This window comes from Halichoeres trimaculatus, unplaced genomic scaffold, assembly GCF_033239565.1.
Source record: "Halichoeres trimaculatus isolate MK-OKI-2021-1 unplaced genomic scaffold, fHalTri1.1 fHalTri1_scaffold_8, whole genome shotgun sequence".
In the NCBI taxonomy this organism is placed as follows: Eukaryota; Metazoa; Chordata; class Actinopteri; order Labriformes; family Labridae; genus Halichoeres; species Halichoeres trimaculatus.
In genome coordinates, this window is record NW_027437186.1 from 13322358 (window position 1) to 13344448 (window position 22091).

General features: G+C 39.1%; 2 protein-coding genes across 3 annotated transcripts in view; one reads left to right on the forward strand and one right to left on the reverse strand.

Moving 5' to 3' along the window:
• Positions 1-5801, reverse strand: part of arfgef3 (ARFGEF family member 3) — a 56135-nt gene extending 50334 nt beyond the window's left edge. Inside the window, exons 1-3 of one of the 2 annotated variants that reach the window (XM_074675328.1) lie at positions 5622-5801; positions 5156-5435; positions 2929-2980 (exon numbers count right to left, since the gene is read on the reverse strand). In XM_074675328.1, coding sequence (XP_074531429.1) covers positions 2929-2980; positions 5156-5240 — 137 coding nt within the window. In that variant the 5' untranslated portion in view covers positions 5241-5435; positions 5622-5801. Of the gene's footprint in view, positions 1-2928; positions 2981-5155 lie in introns of both variants that reach the window. The other variant, XM_074675327.1, reaches the window with a different exon arrangement.
• A 5287-nt stretch (positions 5802-11088) lies between these two features.
• On the forward strand, positions 11089-19998 carry htr7a (5-hydroxytryptamine (serotonin) receptor 7a). The gene is made up of 2 exons (XM_074676235.1): positions 11089-12201; positions 13061-19998. Exons 1-2 carry the CDS (start codon positions 11618-11620, stop codon positions 13962-13964), a joined length of 1488 nt encoding a protein of 495 aa, XP_074532336.1. The 5' UTR covers positions 11089-11617; the 3' UTR covers positions 13965-19998.
• The last annotated feature ends 2093 nt before the right edge of the window (positions 19999-22091 follow it).

Below are 22091 nucleotides of genomic sequence, written 5' to 3' on the forward strand. Positions count from 1 at the left end.
GGATTCTGCGGAAACCACAGTCATGTGTACAAAGTTGCTGCAATGCAAAAAGACGCAGGGATTTAATGGGGTATGAGACAGCTGAAAATAAGGAGTAACTCAAGTCGGTGGGATAAAAAATGAATCTTGAAACACTACTTTAAACTGCACAGGGATCTGTCAGCCTCTGACTTCTCTGGTTAAACCTCTGAATAAAAACACGCAAACACAACTGCAGCAGGTACAGATTCTGATGCCTGCCCACCAAAGGTGTTCTGCCCACCATTTGTGCAGTTTTTCCTTTTGATGTATTAAAGATAGCCATCTGATATAAACTATAGGATGATCTCTCTCCTCCTGTCCTTAATTTGTGTACATGTTGTGCACTGTGCCTTCACACCTGCTAAAACAGTCAAATTATTCATTTCAGCTTCTAGTGATTCTGGTGTTGACTAGCAAGGATGACAATGTTTAAAGAGGGGGTACTGTGCTGTTTATGCTCATCATGTCTTTCATGCTAATACCCCCGTATTAGCTTTACATAATTAACAGCAAAATAAAATCCTTTTTGTCTTCTACTGGTGTTGTAAAGACCCTCATTTTGGCCTCTGAAACACTTTTCAGCTGCTGTCTCTTTAAAGCTTGATTTATGCTTGACATGTCCGCAAGGTCCGGACGCCCACAGAAAAGTGACATCATTCTAGCAGCTCTCACCTCCTCATACAGTCCTTTTCAAGCAGAAAATTTCCATGTTTTGCACATCTAAAATTGTCAAACTATTGCAAGTAGACACAGATGAACAGGATTACCTAGTGTCCGAAGTACAAAAAATCCTGGCATTGAACAATTCCTGGAATGACGTTGCGACCACACTGAAAAATAGTTGTAAACAGTTTAAACAACCTTTTCTACTCTAGTTTAGTACTGTGGTAGACATCTCATACTCTGGCCCCTGTGTGTTAAAAAGTATAAAACTGTTCTCTCAGGTTGATTCCGCGCATCTTATTTCCATGCGTCATGTTCATTTGTAACTCAGCCTTAAGGTTTCTCACTTCACAAACCCCCTTCTCTTTGATTGGCCAGCCATCTTGCAGCCTGTTTAATGTCATGAACCAGTTAGGAGATCCTTATGTAAATACCTCATCATTTCAAAAAGTCTTACCAAGATCCCATGAAGACCTCATGAAGATCTCAAGAATAGACATTTGGAGCAGTTTACAGACAGAGTCAGAGATTTTGACACTATATGAACATGTAGGGGTATAAAAATCTGCACACATTTAGAATTGAAATACAGCATTGTTACTTTATGGGAAAGCATAATACCACATCTTTAAATTTGTAGAGGTCTAAATGCACACATCTCTGCGAGTGATGGAAATAAAAGAAAAGCTCTTTCATTCAAAAGCAGAATTTCAAGTTACCTCTTCCTTTTTTTTCTTGAGCTGCTCACAACAGTGCAGGACAGAATGGTTTACATAACCCAGCATGTAAGTGGATTTAGATCGCATAGCTATTTTCTTTCTTTCAATGTCCTCAGTCTTTCTTTGTCTTGTGTTTTACTGTACACTTGCCTGCTCTCCATTTCCCTCTCATTATTTGTAGTTGGGTGAGTCAGCGTGCTCCACTGCTGATAGCAGGCTACTGGGTTTTATCTCTGAGCTCTTAGGCTGCTCCGAGATGTCACAATAACACTGGTTCAAAGAGGCTGCAGGAAACCAAGGCTGGCATGGAAAACAGGCAGTCCCTGAGAGCTTCAACTGCTTTCACACACTTTCTATAAGCATGAAGCGCAACATGAAAGCTCAGAAAATGAAAAAGGCAGTATAAGAGCCTCCAAACCTCCAAAGAATTTTGGAGAAAAAAACGGGGGAAAAGGATGTTGCTAGAATCTTTAAAAGTAGACGAATGATGCGTAACCCTAGAAAACTTTGTAACCACTCATAAATCTACTAAACTTACCAAAATGAGATATTAATACCAAAAAAAACACCTATGTTTATCCTGTTTTCAAGAGCAGGTATCCCCTCTTTTGGATAAGACATCTGTAATCTTTGCCATAAATGTACCAGAGCACATGGATTAGGACTCATGGCACCACACTAGAAAGACATTAACATCAATATTTAATCTCATAATCTCTAATAAAACATACTGACTGAATTATTGATGATAATATGAGCTCAAATAGTATCCAAAAATTATACTGTCACAGTTTCACCACCATCCGCAGGAGCTCTTCACTCACTCTACAGGTTTTTGTTTTTTGTTTTTTGTTTTTTTTTTAATACAGAAAACAGAAGAGTCTTTAATGGCTTGAAAACTGCCATAAACTTATCTGCTTAGTGACAGGGGAAAATAAAATGTCCATGTTTCTACAACATATGCGGTCATCATACCATGTCTGACAGTGCTTTTTAAACACAGTGTAAATCAGTAAAAGAAAAGTCATGAAACTTTACATATTTGAGGTGTACTTTTTTTACAGTTTTGAACTTTTTAAGGACTGACTTGAATGAGATCAGAGTTGGAACTCTTTAACCTAAGTGGTGTAACATTTGCTGAAAAACACACTGGTAAGTGCAATATATACTTTCTCATCACAGGTCTGAGTATAAAATTCAAATAAATTCAAATCATACCCACTGTGGAGGAGAGTGACGTGGAAGCCACCAAACTTCAGGGGACACAGAATAAATTTCAATGTTCAGATATCTATTCCCTGCTGGAAACTCACAGCTTGTAGTGAGTGGAGCAAAGCTGTTCTGACCTAACTCTAAATTCAACTCCTCCAGGTGGTCTAACAAGCTGTCTACTGCTGACTGATCAGCAGCTATAGAAAAACACATTAACTGCCTCTATAATAATGGCTCTAACTTTGCATAAAAACTTTTAATTTCAAAAAACAAACAGATATCAGATGGACTGAGTGGAAATAAAAAATCTTACCGAAGTTGTGAAGGGGAAATCTTGGCCGACCCATTTTGAGCCTCAAGGGTTTCTGTAGTTTCAGGAGAAAAAAAATAAAGGAGAGCTTGGTTGATAACAGTACATGAAAGATATGATGTATTTCATTTACCCTGATCACACGAAAACACAAGTATACAGTTCTTAAATTGTCTGTTTGCTAAACTCAGATTAGACTTGTCAGATTTTCTTTACCTAAAGGAAAAAATCTGGCTCCCTGCAGAAAAGCTAATGTAAACAACAACTGAGAGCATAAGCTAGCCATTGTGCTAAGAACACTGACTGGCCTTGTTGCTACAGCTGCTATTAGCAGTAAGCTGTAATTCAAATACACAAGTCCAGCCCAACAAAGAAACTAATAGACTGCCATAAACGTGTGACTTTAGCTAACTCAAAAGATGAACAGAAGAAGAGTAAAAATCTTAAACCGTTCTGTAAGTCTATGTTGCTGCTTGCTCAAAAGATGAGGTCATGGCATAAGGATCGCCGAACTGGCTCATGAGTTTTTTAAGGACAGTACAAAGCCTAAAACAAAGTAAAATACCTTCAACATAAATCCTTACTTCTAACTGAAAAAAACACACACCATTGCATTTCTCTTTTGCTGTTCTGCACAGGTAGCTATGTTATGTTCTGAGGTCTGCTGCCCGCTAGCCATGCCCTTGGACAATAAACCACTTTATATGTGTCATATATTTGTGTTAAAGTGGCCTCCCATGAGGATGGATATCAACCTTATTTGGAGGTGAATATGTGCTGCGTGTTGATTGATGTTTTGGGCGTGTCTCCCAATATTTTAAAGCAGTCTATGAGACAGTTTAATAGCTGATGAAGTCTCTTGCTTTGCTGTAGAAGCCCTTTCCTCCTTCATGAAATTTAATCAGCGATAAAGTGCTTTATACAATACACAACATAATGCCTGTAGTTAATGTGTCACAATTTAAACCACAGCTAAGGCAGGAATGCTTTTGTTTTGGGAAATATATGCTCATGTATTGCTTTAAGGCTATGGTGTACTTCTACCATGCCCTGTTAGATTTACCAAGCCTTTGGGGTGTGTGTGTATGTGTGTGTCTGTGAAAGGCAACACAATTGTCCCTTCATCAGCACAATCAGCACTCATTCTGTATGCGCTGACTTTTACCTGCCACCAAAAGGTCAGGCAGGACCATCCTGCCCATCGTTAAGACTAATTATAGAACCACACTGACGTCAGTGGAAACTGCTTTAACAAGGTTCTCTTGATACATTTTCTTTGGAGTGTTTCTGTCAAGTTTCATGTTGAGTTTCAAGTGAAGAGAAAATGTCTGGGGAGAGAACTAAGCTGTGCAGACAGACAGTAATGAGACTTGCAAAGGGCTTCAGACCAAAGCATTAAAGTGTGACGAGATGTATTTGGTGGTTTCTATGATACTATACACCACTGTGCTGTTGGGGACCACTTGGATGTGAGGTAACCTTAATGGGAGTATGAGAGATCATGGAAATTTGCATTCTGTTATACTGATGAACCTGAATGCAGATTTCATTTATTTAGGAAGTACTTTTCCCTTTTTAGAGGGGTATCTTATAATTTATGCAACCTAAAAACTACTACTACCAAAAACTACTACTATATTTTAGCTGAAAGTGACTTTCTAATGCTCATTGTAAGCTTACTCAACAATTTAACTCCACCTTTGTTGTTGTAGTTTTGTTGTTGTTGTTGTTGTTGTTGTTTTTATACTCAATGACTTAGACAGTCAACCAAAACTATAGTACATATCTAAGTAATATAAGTTTGGTTTCAATCAAATATAAACACTTAATTTAAGCTGATTCAGGGAACTAAAAAATAGAGAGAAAGGAGTTGTAATTCATATTGCTGAGTATAATCCTCAGCAGCCTGAGAGCTAGCATGTCTGACACAACAGGTGCAGCTTTCAGCCCTTTTCAGGTTGATGGAGCATCCCACCTGCACGTGCAGGTGGAAACCCCCTCTATCCAACTATCATCTTTTGAGCTTTCCTATCATAATCATCTGTTAAGTTATGCATAACACGGATGTTCTTTAAGATTTCCTGGTTTCCTGTAATTTTTCTACCTCATCATTCAGGCCTGGGGTGAGTTTAGTTACTCTCGGTCCCTTGTAGGCTTGTGTGTGAAACACATAGATGTACCCCCCTTCTTAACCGGTGTGAGAACCGGGCGGGGGCTGCTGAACACTCACCGCAAGCGAAGACGCAGGCATCGCGGATAGCTTTGTGTTTGTGGCCGGACGCGTCTTTCTGCAGCTTTCGCAGGATTTCCTCCATGCTGGCTCCAGAGAATGAACTGCTTCGTGATGTCAAATAACGTAGACACTCAGGCTGGGTGGGTTTTTGTGTGCGTGGGGTTGTCTGTGGTATTTTAAGGGTGCAGTGACAGTGACAGCATCCCTGAACCCCCCCTGATGGAGGCGATGATTCATTCCCAACGAGCAGCCAATGATGTCAGGCCAGCCGTCAATCCTGTGGAGGTGGAAGGAGGAAGAAGTGTCTGTATTTTTTGCATATATCCACCGCTGAGTCCTCCCTTCTGAAGCGACAAGATCCTCGGGCATCTAATATAAAATTAAAACACACCTAGCGAAAGATGAATACAGAAAATAAACGCTCTTCCTTCCTCATCGTCAGTCATCTAATCCTCGGCATTACCGTGTTTTGCATTCCGTTTTCGCCGACACTTCTGTTCCTTGCAGAATCCAGTTCCGGTTTCTGCTATCCTTCAAAACAAGCTGCTTTACACGCAAGGGACAATACACAGCGCTTTCCAACGCCTCCTGCTCACAGGCGGATTTCTCACAGACCTGGCAACACCGTATTTACATCTTTTCCCTGTGGGGAGGCGTTAAAGTGTGGTCGGAATCTGTGGAGTCACTGGAATGGGATTTTCTGTCTCAAGAGCGCGACAGGTGGAGGAAGCTGCCTCCGGGTGATTTCAGCTTCAAAGTAAAAGGCCTAAAATTACGCAAATATTAAACGAAATAATTAAAAAATAAATATGTTGTACCAAGTAAGAAAATGTACATTGTTGAGTTTTCAACTTGGTAACAATGAGTCATGGTTTATATTGGTTTCAAGTCTTATTAACCGTAAAAAAAAAAAAAACAACAACAATATTTTCAAGATCAACAACAATGAAACAACAAAGAAAAAGAATAGACAACTAAAATAAATAAATAAATCCAAAAAAAATAAATTGATAAAAAAAATGAATAAATAAGTAAAAGAGGAAATGGAAAAGCCAGCTACCAGCTCCAAGAGGGACTGTGGCTGACTGATGGGCTGTACACAAATCATGTGTACTTACCGGGATTTTCTTTATCTTTTTTTTTTTTCCCTCTAATTCTTTTCTCAAATTTTTGTGGACAAAACAAAATGATGTCACATAGGAATGATTTAGAGAATCTGCATAGATTAAAACAAAAATCCCAGATAAAACAGAAAAAAGGCAAAAATGACAATAGAACAATGAACCACTTTTTTTTCTTAGTTCCCCAAATTAGCTTAAACACATTGCCTCACTCAATAAATAGCGTTTTTGCTTAAAAAAAAAAAAAGTAAAAAAAACAACAACAACAACAACAATAACAAAATAAAAACATAAATAACTAATAATAATTGTGCTGTTTGGATAAAGAGATACATAAACAATGGTAGTAGATGAGTTTACACAAAGTATTCTTGATCCCTAGCAGCAGGATGCTGTAGGGGGTACTGGGGGCAGTTGTAACACATGCAATTGCTTCAATCAAGAACAAGTTAAGAATCATGCTGAACATACAGTTTAGTCCTTGGTCTGCATGTGAAGAAGTAGTGGCCTGAAGCAGACACATCTTCTTTTGTGAAGTATAACACAATTTTAAAGTAAGAAAGTTTTTTTTTTTTTTTTTTTTTTTTTTTTTTAAATTTAATTTTTGGTCAGACAGCCAGCTTTGCAGCTGAACTCATCAAAGGTATATAATTTTCATTATCTATCTGTTTAGCTATCTTTCACTCAGTTTTTTTTGGTCATGTTTGGGCTGTTAGCTTTAAGTCAAGCTAGCTCATTGCTAATGCACTCAGAGAAAGTTATGATATGTCATTTAGGTTACATTTGATCATTTGGGCTGTTCTGCTAACTTTTAGAGTGAGGGTTGTTCTTTCAGTAAACATGCATTCTTTCAATGTAGAAAACACTTTTAAAAGAGAGAGAAACAGTTTGGATTTTCTTCTTTCTACAACTTCTTGAAACACAAAAGTTTTGTTGCATTTTGGCCTTGGGTTTTCACAGAAATGGCATTTTAGCTGACCACCAAACAAACTTTTGAAAACAGCCTTCGGAGTGGAAAATTTTTTGGAAAGCTTCCAACTGCTGTTAACAGTAAGCCAGCATTTTCAGTGGAAACGCTGACGTCATGCTCCTCTTCGTGCAAGCGCATCCAACAGTACCGTTGTTACAATCGGCGCAGACTGCCATGTTTTGGTTGTGCTGCTCAATCTACTGAATTTTTTTTACTTTCTTTCAACAAAATGTGCATCTGTTGCACCACTTCTGCACTTAGTATTTGCTAATAAACCAGGCAATTGGCTCAACTACTTTGGTGGATATGATTGTTGTAGCACCAACAACAGGCCTGGCATGCTTACTACAGCGTTTTCTGTACCTCAGTGTTTCTGTGTAGATGCAGACTTTTTTCCACTGCGTTTAATCGTTTTCTGATGAACGGTCGTTGTGTAAAGGGGGGCCAGAAAAGGGCCTAAATATGACTTCAGCTTCCTGTAGTGGAATGATAACCCTCTCTTTTCCCAACCTTGTTTAAGAGGTTTTCAAAGAAATTAATCATTATGTTGATGAGATAGAGGTCTTTGAAACTCATGTATCAAATATGATACATTCAGGGGGGACTTCCGTATTCAATACTTTCAGTATTCTTTCAGTATTCCATTATTCAGTAGTTCCAATACTTTCAGTATTGCTAGTTATTGTCATGGTTTTATTTTGTCATGCTACGTTTCACCCCAAGGTATGTTATAACTGTGAGGTCACTTCTAACATTTACTTCTTGTTTCTGCGAATAAGCCATGCATTCATTTTCTTTTTGAGTTGCACAGGCATTTTCTACGCCATTCATTAAAAGACTCTTGAAACCAGTTTGTACAGCAGTTTGAAGACACTGGGTCAAAAGAGCTCAAAGTTAGAGACAGAAATGCGAAAAATGTTACATCTGTCCCCGGTGTCCCCTGATGGAATTTCGTATGTTATTTACAAAATAATCTTGAGTAAATTTGTGTTAGTGTAAAAAAAGCTGTTGTTTTAAGGATATATCTTCCTTCGTAGCCCATTTGCATCCAACATTCTCCCCAACATTTGCCTAACATCAGATCAACTCAATGAAGCATGAAGTCAACATGGCTTTGAGTTTAATTTTATCTGACAGACTGGTGTCAAAGAAGCAAAAATATGATCTTTGGGGTGTGCTCGGGGAATATTTACGAGAGGGATGATTTGTATTCATTTATTCATATATTCATTGGCTTGACTCTTCAATTCACATTAGAATTATGGAACAGGGTAAGAAAAAAAACTGTTTTGTAAACAACAATGCAGGAATGTCAGATATAAATAAAAGAGGCTATTATGTTCCATCATAGCAAGTTTGTATAGAAGAAACTAGTGTGCTCGGTTACCTAATTCAAACATACATTTGGTAAAACATCAATAATGAGATTGATATGGATATGTTTTGCTCTCAAATATGCTAAATGTTATCTTGAATATGTAATCCATTAAAAAAAAAGTCAAAAGTCATTTCATGTTGCCCATATTATTGAAATAACTTGCTACATATTGTGGATCTATGGGGATCGAAATATGCAGAATAACTGTCTTACATCAGTTGACAAAGCATTGATTGTTAAGCAGTAAAAGCCATGTGTCATATTTTCATTTAGACCCCCACAAATTTTTTTTATCAAGTCCAGATGTGAAGTCTTGACATGTTCCATTAAATTTGACTTAACATCTTCCAATGTGTTATGTATGGATGATTCCAAAAGACAGCTACAAAGTAAAGTGACGGTTTGGCCAGAAATCCAGCTGAGTCACTTTTTTTTTGTCAACCTATATAATGCAGTTCAGTTTGATACTATATGATTTCCAGAACTGATTGATATACATGGCCAAAAGTCATTATGGGTAGTCATTATGTATTGTTTTGATCTAAAAATCCAATAACCAAGACTACTTGAGAAGGCCCCCACTCAGATTACTGCTGTGTTCCTGTTTGGGGATATTGATTCATAATATGGATGTTGGACTTTTGACATCTGATATGCTGATATTTGCTGAAAAATAGTTTCATTTCTTTTCAAGTGTCTGTTTTACATTTGAGCAGTTTAGTTTGTAGTGATTATGAATTCACTTTTTGTTTACACCTTGAAGAAACTTATAATCCCCACAGAGGTTTTTTTTTTTTTTTACTATTCATCTCTCTCTGAAGCTGAGCAAATACGTTGACACAGCAACCTGTTTTGAAGTTGCTGACAATATTTACAATGATCGCACACCAGGGGAGCACTGAGATTTAAGACTAAAGTTTCCACTTGCAAGTGGTAAGTTGACCTGCTTCTAAAACAGACATTTATCATGTTCCTCTCTTCCCCCCCAAAAAAACTGCTGCTCGTTTTTGCATAAGTGTAGACAATGCATGCTTATTTTAATATTTTGCAGAAAATAGGTAAAAGAATATTAAGAAACCATTGTGTTGCCTTTCAAAAAAGCTTGTGTTTATTTCCACAGTTTCTGCAACATCAAAACAGATAGAGCCTTGAGTGTGTGTGTGTGTGTGTGTGTGTGTGTGTGTGTGTGTGTGTGTGTGTGTGTGTGTGTGTGTGTGTGTGTGTGTGTGTGTGTGTGTGTGTGTGCGTGTGTGTGTGTGTGTGTGTTTCTTTGGTTTTTACAGAATTTGGAAAGTAGACCTCTATGCAAGTGGACTGACCCGCTTAATGATACAGTGTTGTTTGTGTTGGGCTATTTTTTGCAGCTCTCTTGTGAACGCACCCTGATTAAATGGGACTGCAAGTGGGTAAAAGCAATAGTGTCACTTGTTCAACAGATTTTCAAAAGAAGTTTTATCCTAATACATAAGCTCAAAGGTTTTCTGATGTAGGCAAAAGACTGAACAGCACACTCCTAAGTGAAAGATTATGTTTCCCTGCCTGAAAAAAAAATAGATGAAGTCAAACTGAAATTTAAAACTCAGGCATCACAGTCAGGAGTGCTGGGGTGACGTCCCCGGATCTCAGTGTCAGGACCAGGCATTAATCAAACCAACACTATACACACACAGGACAAAAAGAGAGCATTCCAAGCAATATATGGTACTGCAACCTCCTGCAGTACATGCACATGGCCACTCGGGTGCGCCACTATGCAAGCCTACTCTCTGCATTAGTATCATCACCACGTACGGGGTTATCACACAATAATTTGGCTCAGATTAGAAAATGATGAAAAGGTTTCAGGAGCTGCATGTGTTCCTGCTCCCGCCTCGAGCTACATAAATCTCTTGAATTTTACAAGTGAGATGAAAGTAGATTGCACCTCTTGTCCAAACACTAATTTAATGCCTCCACCTGAACGTTAAATAGCAAAATGATTGAAGGGGAATTGGGAGAAACCTGCGCTTCAGCGCCTTCACCTTGGTTACATTGCGAGCGATTGATCTTTAAAATTAAACCTGTCTCCATGAAATGAAGTGACTTTATATTCAGTCGCTTTTCACCTTAAAAGTGGATTGGTCAAAGTTAAACCTGGAATTAATTATAAATAAAGTCTAAGATTGAGACTGTCGTCACCAGCCAAAAAAGTGACACATTGTTCCTCAGCTTTTCTTGGATGGATTATTTGTGTAATTGCAACAGTTTTCCTAACTAGCCGTGGACAGTTCTTTCTCTCCCACCCTATCATTTACCACCAATTCTCATTCTGGTCGACATCGTCCTTTGTCTTCCTTCCCTTCTTTTTTCGTGTGGGCATGTGCTTTTTTCGTGTATCTGGAGATAGGGACAACCCCCTTATCCAAATATATTTGAAATCGTCAGAGCAGTTCTTTATCATGCGCAATTACGCATGATCTTCCATGCATACAGCTTGTCTTCGCCAAAACGTTTTCGGTTAAATGAACTTGTAAACTGCAGGGAAAATTACTGGGTAGGGGAATCTTTTGTCTAAATTTTTGAACGCCCAAGTACTCGGCAGCGAACAGGCTGTCCAACTAGTCTTTTGACGTCACGTGCCAACTTTTGAGAGGCGCGCACTGCGCACTGCGCTTTTTAAGTTTCAGTCTGTGCACATCGGGCTTAGAGGATAACGACAGCCAGGTTGCTCACAGACAATAGGAAATAAAATCGTAGTTTATAGGTCAGGTATTTTGGGAAAATGCTCGCGGCGCGCCACGTGCGTAATGACGAACATGCCTCTGTATAGAGGAATTGAGGCGTTGAGGCTTTATGAAGGGTGGGATAAAATGTTAGCGTAGAAAACCCAGTGGGGGCTGTGTTTAGGAATTACTCATTTCTCACACCAACACTGGCACATCTGTGCGCGTCTATGTCACCACCGGACGGGTCTCCAAGCCCATGGATAAAAAGGAACAGGAGGCAGCAGAATGGTTGTTGTTGGAGCGAATAACGGAAGCTTTGGTGGTGGAAACATGAGGTCCTCGTTCATGATAGAGGACAGGGTAGGTGGTGATGATCCCGGGGGCTCCACCAACATGATGATCTCGGAGGCTCTTGCGCCCCGGCTGCTGATGATTGCGCAGGGAGCCGCAGAGGCTGCAGCAGCAGCGGCAGCAGCAGCGACCTCTCCTTCCACCTCCAGTCAGCCGCAGGTCATGGAAACGAACGGGACCCGATGCGGTGAGCAGATTTTGAGCTACGGCCGGGTGGAAAAAGTCTTGATCGGCGGGGTCCTCACCATGCTCACGCTGTCCACTATCTGTGGGAACTTATTGGTGGTCATCTCGGTGTGCTTCGTCAAGAAGCTGCGCCAGCCATCCAACTATCTAATCGTCTCCCTGGCCATGGCGGACCTGTCAGTTGCGCTGGCTGTGATGCCGTTTGTCAGCATCACGGACCTGATTGGCGGGCAGTGGATATTCGGACAGTTCTTTTGTAACGTTTTTATTGCTATGGATGTGATGTGCTGTACCGCGTCCATCATGAGCCTGTGCGTAATCAGCATTGACAGGTGAGATCAACTTCTTTGTGCTGTTGACAAAGTAATTTCACATTCCAAATTCAATAAAACAACATGAAACATAGCTGTTATTTACATCTACAACAAGAAAATACTTACCAAACGACACAATACTTGAATTTAAGAAATTTTTACGATTTATTTATGGAACTTTTACGCATCAGAATCTTATGACTGGACCCCACATGGACTATCTTTCATATTATTAATTATTATTTTATGCAAATCCTCAGTTTCTAACCCCTCTCCCACACACACACACACACACACACACACACACACACACACACACACACACTACAGTCTTACAAAAATCACATTATGCAATCTGTCAAGATATTTTGTCGCTCAGTCCTCCGCCCACTCAAACATGGGATTTGTGTCAGGCAGGTCAGAGCGTGAAGTCTCACTCTTGCTCAGAAATGACAGTTTGATGTGGGGATAAAGCCTTTAACCTTAGACTTAATTTTTCACTAGGTGTACAAAGGGTTTCATTGGGTGTACATGGGGAGATGGAAGGATACAGAGAAATTGTTATCAAAAGAAGAAATATATTTTAATCTCTAATGAACAGTTAATAAATGCAAACTCGTATGTTTCTTGTAAGGAAATTCCCAGTCATGAAACACACACAGTTTTTCATAAGAAGCTGGCAGTAACAATTTGTTCTGAAGCATTTTGCTCAAGGGCACCTTCGAGAAGGTGAAGGAAGCACTAACTACTTAGGGCTTGCACTGGAAGTGGAGCGAAGAATTATGTGTAAGTTGGGAGGAAAGAGAGTGAAAATGGAAATGTAGGTCATGAAATTTGTCTGCTTGTTAAAATCCCTCATAATATTTTTTCTCTGTAGGTATCTTGGAATCACTAAACCTCTTACGTATCCTGTTCGACAAAACGGATGCTGCATGGCCAAGATGATCCTGTCAGTCTGGCTCCTCTCTGCCTCCATCACCCTTCCACCTCTGTTTGGCTGGGCGCAAAACGTCAATGATGGCAGGGTCTGTCTCATCAGCCAGGACTTTGGTTACACCGTCTACTCCACTGCTGTGGCGTTCTACATCCCCATGTCTGTGATGTTGATTATGTACTACAGGATCTACCGAGCGGCCAAACTCAGTGCTGCCAAGCACACCATCACTGGCTTCCCCAGGGAGGGCGACCAGGGTGCAGGGGCTGCACCCCGAGGGGGAAGGGGTGGGCATGAAGTCCAACAGCCCGCTCTATCAGAAGAAACAGGGAGTGTTGAAGGGACAGAGGCTGAACAGGAGGAGGAAATTGAGGAAGAGGAGAGCTTGGACTGTGTGGCAGCCGCTCTAAAGCTCCAGCGTGAGGTGGAGGAGGAATGCAGTACGCGTGTCTCTCGCCTCCTCAAGACCGGCGAACACCACCAACGCCGGAAGAGGAAAAACCAGTCCATCTTCAAACGGGAGCAGAAGGCGGCTGCCACTCTGGGCATCGTGGTTGGCGCCTTCACTTTCTGTTGGCTGCCGTTCTTTCTTGTGTCCACCGCCAGGCCGTTTGTCTGTGGGGTGGAGTGCAGCTGTGTTCCGCTCTGGCTTGAAAGAACTCTATTGTGGCTCGGGTATGCCAACTCTCTTATCAACCCCTTCATTTATGCGTTTTTCAACCGTGATCTGAGGACCACCTATAGCAACCTCCTACGGTGTCGCTACAGGAACATCAATAGGAAACTGTCGGCAGCTGGAATGCATGAGGCTCTGAAGCTGGTGGAGAAGCCAGACACTGATGTGTAGAGATGTAGGTCATCAGCGTAGCTGCCGAGTCCAACACAGACAGCCATTAGGGAAATCCCCCAGCGGGGCTCAGCTTGTGGCACAAGGTCACCGTACCGCCAGACTGGTGATTTCCTCAAATTTGTGCAATGATTGCTGAGGGGAGATGGAGCAAAATTTCATCATTAATTGAATGAACAGGAAGGCAAAGGGACAAAAAAAACCTGCTCTAAGGGATTAGGACATAATTTATGGATGGTTCATCTCACTACCTGAATTCATACTCGCCAAAGAGCGGCAAACCCTGCACTCTCAGTCACTAATTTTGAGGTCAAACAATTGTATGTCAAGTTGATACCTTTGTGCATTCCAACACTGACTGCTTCTCTGCTTAACAGTCTTTTGCCAATTACAATCTTACAATAGTTGGTGAAGAGACACAGCGGGTTGTACTCAACTTCCATTATGGGCAAAAAACATTGTACGTCTGCAGCCAGTGTCTTGTTTTTTCACACTGAGCCAAGGAAAATCTGAAGACTCAAACAGAAATTGTGGATGCCTTAAAGCTCCAAATGCTTCGTGAGGCTTGAACACTAAAATTCTTGATCTTTGACCCGGTTATCACAGTGATCTTTCACTGCCCCTAGATGTTGAGTTTACTCTACAGGACAATCTTAATAACAAGTGGACAAATAAATGTGATTCTAGCTCAACTGATCTGTAAAATCTGTGCACTAGTCATGCCGCACTGTTTCTTAGAGGTCTACTGGCTACTTCTGATGACCTTTTGTACCTAGTATTTATATCTTTTGAAGATGTTTTTTTTTTTCAATCACAGTGTGTTCAATGTGCCAAAACATGGTCACTCTTCTTAACTAAATCCACAGCATTACTTTGAATTTATTAGTATTTTGTAGTAAGACTCACAGTTGTACAAAACAAATTTGGAAGAGGGTGTTGAGGGGGAGCAGTGGTTGAAAGGATGGTTGTAAGATCCTTAAGATAAATGTGTAAAGAAACAAGATCACTTTCAACATGCCTGTGCCTTTTTTCTTGAGTTATCGTGTAAGGTTGCAGCACATAAGAGTCTCCTTTCAAACTATGCACCCTGTGTTTAAGATCTGACACAGTGTTTGACAGATCCCCAGGCACTCTGAGTTGATCATGGCTCAGTTTGTGGTTTGTATTACATCACACGGTGGCTTGTGAAACGACCATTTTCCAGGCGAAAGCGAATGGCGAACAGAGTGAATGATGGTTAAAACTGTAAGCTTTTATTATACTCTCCTGAATCCTCACACATTTTTATTGCCAGCAACACTTTGCAAATTTATCATTTTTTTCTTGACCTCACTGGTTTATCATCTTATATGCACTTATTTGGTTTATGTACATATCAAGCTCAATAGATTGTGTCCTTTTATTACTGCTGTTGTGTTGCTGATAGGCCAAATCCACCTAAAATCAACGGAAAGAGAAGAAACAAGCAACATCAACAAATTATTCTGATGTGGGTACTTAAAGAATTTCTCTCTTTAGCTTGGCAAGGCACTAAAAATGTCTTAAAATGATCCCAAAAAACATTTTATTTACATTAAAAAGATTCTTGGGTTAAGTTTGTGTCCCATACAGTTACAGTTCGATGAACAGGTACAGTCCTGACCCTGAACAGCTCACTGTACATTCACCTGCTAATTACCCACCTATCAACTAAAGCTAAACACAAGTTGGCATAAAATACTTAAAATTGACAAATGTTGACAAATACTTGACAAACACTTACAAGCTCTTCTGCCATCATGTGGAATGCTGACAAGTATCCAGTATTCAAATATCCTTAGTTAAATCATTTGCTGTTTCGTGGATTGAGAATGCTAACAGAATGTTGAATCTAATGAATGTCTGAATCTGAGATGTAAGTTTCTGTGAAATATGCTGGCCTCTTTAAAACACATTGTTTTGATATCCCATATGTGATCAGATTGTATGTGGCGTCCCTTTACTATTCTGGAATCAAATACTGTTGTTTGGGGGAGTTCACAAATCAAAATTAAGGATTTAATTCTAAGAATGCCCAGTGAAAAACATGTCTTCCTTTCATAACCCATTTGAAATAGCTTTTGCACAAAGCACCTAAAGGTTAGCTTGAGTTTGAGTCCATGCTGCGGCCCCTTACCACACCCTGTTTCCTGCTCTATCCCCAATCCTGTCCTCTCAGAATAAAAGCATGAAAACACCCCCTGAAAAACATAACACACTGACACTTTAGAAGATTTGAATAAAAGAAAAAAAAAAGGAAAATAATATGTCACATATCAAAGGCTGCAATCAAAATGATTGTTCCTGCCAGAGGGAGCAATATACCACCCCATCATTTTGTATGATCTCACTTGATTTCATAGAAGCAGATGCAAACAAAAAGGAGGCAGGATGACAAATAGTGGGTAAGCATTAACATGGTCCATTTTCAGCAAGAACTGTTAAGTTTAAACTGTTTTGATATTAGAGAACATTACTTTTAGATCTATGGGTGTTTTTTGGAAACACTGTCAGCAGGTGTAGACTGCTCTCTCATATGTGTTTGTGGTCCAGCATGCAAGGTGGTGATGTTAAGATTTAAAAGTTCAGTGTCAAACATGGATCTTCCAGCTGTATAGGGAAATCAACCCAGTCTCACCCAATTGGTGGGGAAATTCATAATTTAATATGTCTCTTCTCCAAAATCATATCACAAAATGATGGCAAATCTGCTTCAACAGCACTTTTTAGGTATAGTTTAACCAACTGGTCACAGCCTGACAATGTCTCCCCTTTTGGCTTATCATTACAGCTCTGATAAAACATCAATAACTGATACGAGTCCAATGTGTCTAACTTGTAAAACATGGTGTCATTTCTCTCTGATGTTCACCTGCTTTCATTGAATTCTACATGATCACAGAAACTAATTACAAAGACTCAATGGCGTGGTCTCTAGGGCTACTAATCAAGGATGAGGAGAAGAGTAGAGATCTGTTTTGGTTGTATCAGAAAGTAGAGCAGATAAAAGCAGGTGTTTCATTGGTGTTTCTAAGCCCCTCCCACTGGGATTAGGCGACTCAGCTCAGAGTTTCATTATGGAAAAGCACAGGTTCATCTCTCGGGAAATGCATAGGAGCAGCGACAGAGTTTATATGTTTTTAATGCACATTGAAATTCCAATCAAATCAAGGGTAAGGTCATATGCCGTGTGACGCCAGGAATAAGCTCCTTCTATATATTCATTGTAAGCACCTTAAACACAATACCTGAGGCAAACTGAGGCCTATTTTTGGCACTTTTTTTTTCTAATTTGGGGTTTTAGACCAGAGAAGAGCAGTAAAGAAATGTTAATATTTTTTAAAAAAATTCTTTCTTTCTTTTTTTTTTTCATTTAAACACAGAATCTCTACCGTCTTAATGCTTTCAGGATATTAAATGGGCTTTTCACTACGCTTCCTGTGTTAATACAGCCTGCTGCTAAAATGTGTCTCATTAACTTGAATTTGAACTGCAGCTAAGTGAAAAACAGCAACAGAGGGCAGTAAGTCTCTTTTTATTGTGTTGGCTCTGTAATTGCTGCCTGTGGTGTTTTTCTTATCATTAATTAAGACTGCTGTGTGCAAGATTTTACTCCACACAAAAAACATACCCTGCTCCTGAGTCTTGCTGACCAAGTGGGACAGAGCGATGTGCAATACATTCTGTAAGTTACAAAATGAAGAACAGAGTCCAAACACATACAGTTCATCCAGAGGAAAGTAGGACTCAGTCTGACTTTTTCATCCGACTTATCAAACTTGCAAACACAGCTGTGCGTGGTCTGTAGGTGCTTGTCTGATGTAACCCCAGCTGAAATGTTCAAATAAATCTTCCTGGTCATAGTTCCTGATTCAGCCAATCCATGCCTTCAGCATTGTAAGTAAAAGTTTACACTGCCAGCTGCGAACTGAACTGAAAAGGTTGAGAGCCACTGAACTGCATCCGTTTTGGGCTCAGCTACATTTCCTGTCATAGGATATAAGAGGAGTGTTTGCCAGTGGACATGAGCAGCGGCACATCTTTCCAAAAACTGCAGCCAAGCATCCACATCGTGATCTTGTCAAACCTTGTTAAGTGCATATATATATATATATATATATATATATATATATATATATATATATATATATATATATATATATTACGTTGTTAACACATTTGTTGATAAAACAAATCAGAAGCCTGCACAATCAGGACCTTGTTGTTCTTGCACAGTAACAGTTATACTTTTTAGGTGATTACACTGGTCAGACAAGAGCTGCTTTACAGAGCTGGTAAGAGGGGAGATGTGTCAAAAGGTGAATTAAATATAGAAGTCACGGCATTCAGTGGTTGTCAGCTGCATCTCAGCTCCAGACAGGCTGACAGGTGTGACCGAATGTTCCCTCCTGCTTGACAAGAGGAGAGTTAAAAAGCCTATCTCCGTCTTGGCACTTTCCTGGGTGAGCAGCCCCTGGAACACTCCACATAAATGTATCTGATCAAAGCCGGCACTTCCACTGAAAACAGCTTCTTTCAGAACAAACTCAGTCTTTTTTTAGCTTCTGTTGCTCCTATTTGTGACTTGTTTTGTACGTGTTATGTAGATGCCTCTTACATCTGATTTAGAGAAACTGTATGACCAACATGTTAAGATGTTAAAAGTAAATCTAAAAAGTCTGCTTCATTAATTTTCTTTTTCAGAACAATTTACTGTTTAAAATTAAAATTTAAGCAATTAAAAACTGACAAAGGCACAAATCTGTGGTTTGAAATGGGTCTTTAGATAAATCAGGGAGGGTAGAGGAGATGGAAAAATAGAGAAAACACAGAATTCAACCACAGAAATATTCCTTTCTGTTCTTTGTGTAGTAGTTTTTAGTTTCCTTTTTATATATATTTTTTTGTAATTCTGAAATTTCCTGCTGAAAAACAAACACCCAAAAGCAGTCTGACAGGATAAGAACAGTGCTCTTTATGAATGGTATCATTGCCTGTAATAACTGGATAGAAGTAAGGGTTAAAGGTCATCACGGTTGGGAATCAAGACGATACATGTCAGGTAAATGACACACCAACCAAAGATCAGTCAAGGCACAGATGTGATGGCCGTCAAACAAAGAGTGTCTTTTCATAAATTCTCTATTTAAGACACTATAAGAAAATGACTGTTACTTTAAAAGAGATAAGAAACCACAGCACTTTTAAAGAGTAATGGATCGTTAAAATAAAAGAGAACTTGGAGTGGTTACTCTTTGCTGCTAAACACTGGAAGAAGTGGGAGAGAAATGCTTGAAATTTCATTTTGTTGCCAACTAAGGTTGACTGTGTTCGTTATATTGTACTCATAAGTTGTTTATAGCCAGAAAAGACACAATCAGCCATAATGTAGAGCTGATCAGTGCATTTAATCATCATTTTTACAAAGCACTTGTCCCAAAGGGTATTTCTCCTCTGGGATTAGACATTCAACATTAAATCCTAAACAAAGAGCAATCCTCCAGGGGTGATCATGCCTAATAGTATATTTACCAATGTATTCTGTGATCACATTTGTACATATGCCATGACAAAGACAGGGAAGGAAAAAAGGGGGGATTGACACCACTCCCTTATGTACACAACAGTTGGTTTAACAGTGGATTGAAAGACAAGCTCAGAGGGATTTATCTGCACAGATACAATGCAATCAAATTCCCAAGACACTTGTGTACAAATGTTCCCTTTTTTACTTCACGTCTTTGATAAACTTTTAAAGACCTCTTGATAACCTGGTGGTCTGTGAAAATCTTTAAACTAAAACTGTTGAAATCTGAAAGAAGAACACGAACAACAGTTTTTATGGTACCAGATCTGAAGTTTGAAGGTCAAAGTATTGTGTCCTCCAACAATTATGATGGAAGTATTCAACTGTCTTTGATTCAAATGTAAATAAATTCACATAAAAATTAGTCTGCTTTGGTCTCTATCAGTGTGAATACTTTCTTTGTCAGGACTTCATCTGTGAGCACCCACATGAGAGATGAAAATAAAAACATTTTATATAAATAATGATTTCCTGTCCTTTTCTTGACATTACATGCAAACCTACACCTTACATTTATGATAACAGTTTTGTGAACTTTTCTTATTAGAAAGCCTCTGTCACACCTAAGAATTAGAGAAAATCTAAACTGCTGTTATGAATGAAAACACAATGTATTTCTTATAAAGTGATCTCCAACACTGAGGCGCCGTCCTTGATAAGACAATGTGGAGAATAGAACAGTGGTTCAGCTTTTTTAAACTACAAAACTTAAAAAAGAAGATGCGTCAACTGTTATGATAGCTTCAATAATGTAGGAATTAACATAACAATTCAGAATATGCTCTCTATATGACGAAACTGACAAGACCAGCTCGATTGTGTGTTAACGAACAACCCTGACTGCTTTATGGAGGATCTGTGGTTGTGAGGAAATACAAGGTTTCTGTTTGACAAAGAGAGGCTATAGTGTGTTTATAATTTGGGGGAAAAGGAGATTTTGTCTAACAAATGTTTGTCTGAAGAGCCACACTCAAAAAATTGCATCCAAGGAAAGCTATTCACTTCACTTGATAGCTGGCAGAATAAAACCATAATTACTTACAGATGCTTGTCAATACCAAGTTGGATTGCCAGGTCTGACAGCATTACTTAGGAGTACTTATGAACTATCCTTTACTTGGTACTTATCTGCCACTTTTAGCTAACAGTGCTTCATGCTTCTTCCATTATTATGACTCTTGCCACTAAAGCATACAGGTTGCTTGAGTAAGCATGTCTGTATCGCTGTAGTCAGTAAACAGGAAGTCAAAATTTTCTATCATTTTGAGCACACAAACTGTAACAAAAAAGATTTATATGGTAATCCATACATTTTCTAAAGACAAAAAGCATGGTACTAAATCAGCACAGTAAAACGTGCTAACCTGACCCATTAGTAACAGGATCACCAGTTTCAGGTTTTACTTAAAGTTTCAAGGATTTCTCCAGCTGACCTAAGCGTATAGTTTATCTCCTTAGACTTTCAAGCTCCTGTGAGAAAACTGATACTCCTTGGGGCTTGGTCACACTGGCCATCCAAATCATCAAACCAAAATAATTTAGGACAAGCCAGAAAGTCATTGAAGTTGTATTAGTATTTTCTGTGTTTCCCATTGTGTAGACTCTGATGAGACAATGCTACTTGTAAACAGACACTTCATGATGTCATAGGCAGGCCATGTGTGTGACTTGAGTCAGGAACGTATTGGAGTAGTGAAACTGCGGGCTGTACTGGCCACCGGAGGGACAGCGCTTTGTGGGGGGCAATGGTGCTTTGGTACAACATGGTTCTGATGCCCAGTGTTACTGTACCCTCCTTTAACAATGATCCTCTTATATAATGTGGAAGATGTGTTTGTATTTTCTTTCCTATTGGCCATATAGTTAAAATGAAACCAATATATCACAGTTAAATACTGATAAATGACATTGTTTACGGTGGAAATGTCCTCTTAGCAGAGGTCTCTTTCCTCATAATGTACTCTTAGGAAATACTGATGTGCAGAGGATTTTTGCTGTAATGTAACTAATGGCCACATTGGTGAAAGTTTGAGGTTAATAATCTTTTGAGAGAAATGCCCTGTCATCTGTTATAAATGTTGCAAATCAACAGCTTAAAATTTTGATAAGTTGTGATATTTAAGGAGTTGCTTTTTATTGATATCGAGCTAATAATGAAATAGGTTCTATTTACCCATCTATAAACTTTTTTCCAAATTATTATTTACCTTTTAGTTTTATTTTGAATGTATGGTACCTGTAGAGCTGTAATTATCACAGGAACCATAACTGTAAAGGTTAATGAATCATCAGCCTGTGTGAAAAAAAAATTAAATCAAAATTATATATATATATATATATATATATATATATATATATATATATATATATTTATATATATATATATATATATATATATATATATATATATATATATATATATATATATATATATATATATATATATATATGTGTGTGTGTGTGTGTGTGTGTGTGTGTGTGTGTGTGTGTGTGTGTGTGTGTGTGTGTGTGTGTGTGTGTGT